Below are 6042 nucleotides of genomic sequence, written 5' to 3'. Positions count from 1 at the left end.
GTGTGTGGTTGCCTTCTAGTCACTTTGCTCAGCGCTACTGCTTGTAGGCAGGCATGACGAGACTCTTCAGTCGACCCATGTTCAGGGGTGGTGGGTTTAGTTTCCTGCACGCCTCGACGTCAGAGAGACGTAAGCGACGCCGCGTCATAGCTCCGAAGCTCTTGCCTCTAGACCGACAATTTTTTGGAGCTGGAAGTGAACCGCATTCCGGAGCTATGACGCGGCGCCGCTGCGGTGTGAACAGGAAAAAGCGCCGGTGTGAAAGGGGCATGAGAGATATTTGTTTTAAAAAAACACAATGAAAAAAACGTTATGACATCATAAAGTGACCAAAATCTGATCAGCTCATTTTCAGACAGGTTTTTATATAAATGGATCAGGACAAAAAGAGAGGGGATCTTTCTTCCTGAAACTTTCAGAATCTCTTTACACAGAAGGGACACATGTTTATGTATAAACGACATGAAAAAGTGGATTTTGCATAATAGGTGACCTTTAACACTAGGATGGGTTAAATGCAGAATGTACATTTCCCCTAATTATAGTATTAGAGGGGAAATGTGCAAAAAAAATTCACAGTATAGTATGTCAAAAATATCAGAACAAACACATTGTACTGAAAAAGACGACCAAACGTTATCACGCACAATGGAAAAATCCCATTGGCTTTTTGTCGAGGGAACAAGATGTCATAACTTAAAGAAGACCTTGGTAGTGACATTTCATTTCAAGCAAAGCCTGAAACTGTAGCAACAAGTGAAAAACTAACGGAGAGGAGGAAGAAGTGTTTGCCCTGAAGACTTTCGAGACAACATGTACCTGCCTGGAATGCTCACATTTCTTTTCCTCTCTCTCTATGACACACACACACACACACACACACACACACACACACACACACACACACACACACACACACACACACACACACACACTCAACAGGTTTCGGTCTCTGGTCCTGCTCTCAGCACAGTGGTGAGTGAGACGGTGATGTATCAGGACCATTCATCCAAAGAGGATCTGTTTTACTTGAGTGGAAAACAAGTGGGAGAGTTGGAATAACTTTCTTAAAAGTTGTATTTCTAGTTTTAGTCAGACATCCACCAAAATGTCAGGGGACTCAGTGGTCGTTGGCTCCTTTGTGGCCGCAGACTATTTGGTGTTTGCTCTCATGCTCCTTGTGTCTGCGGCCGTCGGGGTCTACTATGCCTGGACGGACAGGGGCCAGCAGAGCTCCGGGGACTTCCTAATGGGTGGCCGGAGACTGACGGCCCTGCCCGTCTCCCTGTCCCTCACCGCCAGCTTCATGTCAGCCATCACTGTGCTGTCCAACCCTGCCGAGGTAAGGTCACTGCAGAATCCCATGGGACTCATTTAAAAATATCCCCCTCAAAAGTAATACAGTGTCTGTTTTAGTCTGTAGGAAAAACAATTCTCAATACAAGAACACATATTATGCAATCTTTTAACTGAAAACGTGTTTATCTTCATACAATATTACACATAGCCACATCAAAATGAATCAGACAAAAGTATAAAATGATAGATCAGAGAAATGGAAACAATCACATATAAGATACACATTTTTCTCATCCCTCTAGGTGTACCGCTACGGAGCCAATATTGGATTTTATGCTCTCTCCTATATATTTACAATGGTGGTCACATCCGAGGTCTTCCTCCCAGTCTTTTACAGGCTGGCCATCACCAGTACATATGAAGTGAGTGTTGTTTGGTTTTTTAGCTGTTCTATTTACAACATCCTGGAATATGTTGGTTCATCTGTAATATATTGGAAAATCTTACCCCGATATTTAACTGCTATTGTCTCACACTAGAGAGCACATCCTGGTTGTCTGAGGTTATTACGGCTCCAAATATGTTGAAATATAGATTTATAGGATGCGCAATATTTGTGAAAGGCAAATTATGTATTGAATGAAGTATTGTGATGCTTCTTAGATGTCCCAGTGTCCAAATGGTATCGGACAGAACATCTTTAGGATGGAATAAAATCAGTAATTTGTGTAAATATCAGGGCCAGCGGTCAATTTGTCAAAATCGGGTACATCGTTTTTTATTATACTGCATATACTATTGTCTGTTCTTTTTTTTGTCTGTGTCATGTATCTGCAAAGTATCTGGAGCTGCGTTTCAACAGAGCAACCCGTCTGCTGGGAACTTTCCTGTTCATCATTCAGACCGTGAGTAAGAAGTCAACATATAATGACGGGCCTTTGAGCGCTTAGGGTGAAACACCAACTCTGACACCCGGGGGTCATTTGTGTCTGTATCGTTTATCTCAGATCCTCTACACTGGAATCGTCATCTATGCCCCAGCTCTTGCTTTAAACCAAGGTATGTTGGTTTCAGTCCACATTGGTCAGATTCCTGAAACATTCCCCGATGAGGGCACTTAATGCTGCTTGGTTTTGCTCACTTGAGTATGTCTGAAAGCCTCCCCCCCCCCCCCCCCCCCCCCCCCCCCCCCCCCTCTCTGCAGTGACTGGGATGGATCTGTGGGGTGCTGTTGTTTCCACAGGTGTGGTCTGTACATTTTACTGCACAATGGTATGTAAATCAAAGGATGTGCACAACATTAAAATGTCATAAACATCTTATTTTCTATGACATCACTGAGTTTTTCTTAATCATTCTTAGGGCGGTCTGAAGGCGGTGGTGTGGACCGATGTGTTTCAGGTAGGCCTTTGGATAAAAAAAAAAACATAATGAGGGGTTGGTATGGTTCAGGCATTACTGTGAATGTCTCATACCTTTTTTGTGGTTGCCAGTGACAACTGGCAACCACAAAAAGCAGCTGCCCAGTAGACCACCACAGCAATGACTAATCTCCACCTATACAAAACAATATTACATAGTAGACACATTTATTCAAAACACCAACACAACACACTGGTGAAAATAGTGTGACTCCTGGGATAGAAAACAGGGATGATTTTTCTAAAATGATGGAAAATGTCTCCCCCAACAGCTTGGTGTCATGGTTGCAGGCTTCCTGTCTGTCATCATCCGGGCCGTGGTCGTACAGGGGGGAGTCCTCCCCATCATTTCAGATTCACAACAAGGAGGGAGACTCAACTTTTGGGAGTGAGTATGTGTCAGTATTTAAGTGTGGTAATAGATTAACCACTCAATAAAAGAGGTATTCCAACTATAAGAACTAAATATATTGTACTTGTAACGCTTAAACATCTAAACCCCATGTTTTGTCTAAATCAGAGGCTGCATCCTCTTAAGTCGTTGCATTAATGAATTTAAAAGAGACTAAAGGTACTGGTAAACTACCAATCAATTGTTTGATAGTGTTCTAGCGATCTTCCTCAACCTCTAAAGTCCTTAAATGTCACATGACCTAGTAAATGTGTCTTTCTCAGTGGGGTATGATTCACGTTTCACTTAAGTTTAAACAACAATTCTTTACTGTTTCACTAGCTTTGACACAAGCCCTCTGAGGAGACACACTTTCTGGACCATAACCTTTGGAGGGGCATTTGTGTGGATCAGCATCTATGGGATCAACCAGGCCCAGGTCCAGAGATATATCTCCTGCAAGAGCCTCACACATGCAAGACTGTGAGTACTGTTTTATGGGAGATACATTTAACTGCTCTTCAAACCAATCATGCAGGGATTATTGCGCTGTAAAAGAGACAAAATAAGTTTTCATATGTTTCTGTTCATGGGTTTTTCCTCATTTTTCCAGATCTCTGTACATCAACCTGCTGGGCCTCTGGTCCATCTTGCTGTGCTCAGTGTTTGCAGGAATGTGTCTCTTCTCAGTCTATAAGAACTGTGACCCATGGACCGCTGGATTGATTTCTGCTCCAGATCAGGTACCATGTGAGGCTGAGATATTCTGATGAATGTCTTGAACAGAAAATACAGAGATAGCCGTACAAATAAAGAAAGAAAATAACCAAAATCTTCCCACTGACTCACATGATACAATGCACTTCTCTAATCCCTTCCTCTGTAGTTGATGCCTTATTTGGTGATGGACATCCTGCGAGACTACCCTGGCCTTCCTGGTCTGTTTGTTGCAGCTGCATATAGTGGATCTCTCAGGTTAATACAGTAAATATGTATATCATTTTAGATAACTTTAATCAGCATTCCACAACATAAAGTGTGGTTATACTGATAACAAGTTGGTGTTTTTCCATCCATGCACGCAAGGAATGTGTTTGATTGTTCTTTTTTTATTAAATTGTGGGTCATTTTGGTGCTTTATCAACCCCAGCACAGTGTCTTCCAGCATCAATGCACTGGCTGCAGTGACAGTAGAGGACCTGATCAAACCCTACACTGACATGTCTGAGAAACATCTGTCCTGGATCTCAAAAGGGCTGAGTGAGTGGATCATCTCATGTACAGCAATTGAGAAGAGTTGTTGAATGGTTAACATCTCAAAAGTTTCCCTCATGTTGTCCCTGTTGCAGGTATCATGTTTGGGATTGTATGCATTGGAATGGCCGGACTGGCTTCAGTCATGGGAGGGATCCTGCAGGTGGAGTAGATGTGCTTTGGAGGCTTTTGGAAAAGAAAGGTTATGATTTATAATAGCAATGAACCCTATGACTTAATCGACATGTGCTTCTTTATACAGGCAGTCATCAGTATATTTGGCATCCTTGGGGGTCCTCTGCTTGGCGTGTTTACATTGGGTATTCTCTGTCCATTTGCCAACTCCAAAGTAAGTCCTCATCAAAGTGAATTAAAAAAAACAAATCAGATAATAGAAAAATACTTTTATTCCTGAGTAAATAATTAACCCTTTAAATATTAGGGCTTTAAGAGCATATTGATTGTGTTGAGTATTACATTATGGAGTTTTTTGATACAAATCTATGATTGTTTGTATTACCCCATGATAGCACATGCCTACCACCCCTTAAAACATCTATAACCATCTTATGCCTGCTTTTTCGAAAGGTACATTTTTCTTATATTATGTGATGAAAATGTCTTTTAGGGAGCGTTGTCAGGTCTTGTGTCAGGGTTGGTTGTGTCTCTGTGGGTGGGCATCGGAGCCCAGATATACCCCCCGCCCCCTGAGATGAGCCGACCTCTGTCCCTGACCACTGAGGGCTGTAACTTCAGCACCACAGGCCGCTTCAACTGGACCTCCACTGCTCCGCCAACACAGTCCACCCCCATCACCACATTTCCAGTAGACGGCAAGTAAGTGTGTAATTAGATGGTAGTTGACAACTGGTTTAATATATTTGCCCTATTTAGTGTCCTCACTTCGCTAAGAGTAATGGTTACCTACAAATATATAAGATTTCACCCCTTGTTAACTGTTTTGTCCCCCTCCAGGCCTATGCTGGCAGATAACTGGTACTCTCTGTCCTACCTTTACTTCAGTCCCATTGGAACCATCATAGCTATCAGTGTGGGATTGTTAGTCAGCCTTATGACAGGTAAACAATATATAATTAGTTTAATAATATACATTTGTTTTAAGTACTGTTTTTGATGTGCTGTGTTTGTTATTTCAGGAGGCAGGAAGCTGAAAGTGGAATCCAGGCTTACATTAATGAAAGAAGACACAACTGTGTATCACCTATTCAAGTTTTTTAAAGACAGAGTAAGTGCTGCAGCAGTGGATCAAAAACAAAGGCTATCAACTAATAACTAATCATTTATGCTCTTCCCTTTTCTATAGGTCACGAGCCAATCAGAAAAGCTTGAAATGACGGGGGACAGAGATACAAAAATTGGTAGCAGTAATCCTGCTTTCTGTGACGTTGAGCTGGACTTAACAAAAAGCAGCATTCCAACATAAGATTCAACATGTGTTTTTACACATGTATGAGTGTATATGTATTTTTTATGCGTTTTCAAATCTGGTATCTGTTAGAATAAAAAAGAAACATAGGACAATCAAGGCTGTTTTATGGCTCTTCATTGAGTTAATAGTTTGGAAATCTTGGCTGACTTCTTCCATTTTTATATAAATGATTTTGCTGTATCCTGCAAAGAGTTACTGATACAAAATAATAAATATATTTATAAATA

The 6042-nt window shown here is 41.5% G+C and overlaps 1 protein-coding gene across 1 annotated transcript; it reads left to right on the top strand.

Annotated features, from left to right (window-relative positions):
• Positions 1-1021: 1021 nt before the first annotated feature.
• slc5a8 (solute carrier family 5 member 8) lies at positions 1022-5995 on the top strand. The gene is made up of 17 exons (XM_034131200.1): positions 1022-1342; positions 1602-1721; positions 2139-2204; positions 2307-2358; positions 2504-2571; positions 2662-2700; positions 2993-3108; positions 3454-3594; positions 3725-3854; positions 3998-4086; positions 4262-4371; positions 4461-4528; positions 4628-4714; positions 4994-5202; positions 5341-5444; positions 5523-5611; positions 5690-5995. Exons 1-17 carry the CDS (start codon positions 1109-1111, stop codon positions 5807-5809), a joined length of 1842 nt encoding a protein of 613 aa, XP_033987091.1. The 5' UTR covers positions 1022-1108; the 3' UTR covers positions 5810-5995.
• The last annotated feature ends 47 nt before the right edge of the window (positions 5996-6042 follow it).

This window comes from Trematomus bernacchii, unplaced genomic scaffold, assembly GCF_902827165.1.
Source record: "Trematomus bernacchii unplaced genomic scaffold, fTreBer1.1, whole genome shotgun sequence".
Classification (NCBI taxonomy): domain Eukaryota; kingdom Metazoa; phylum Chordata; class Actinopteri; order Perciformes; family Nototheniidae; genus Trematomus; species Trematomus bernacchii.
This window is presented reverse-complemented; position numbering and strand designations above follow the sequence as displayed.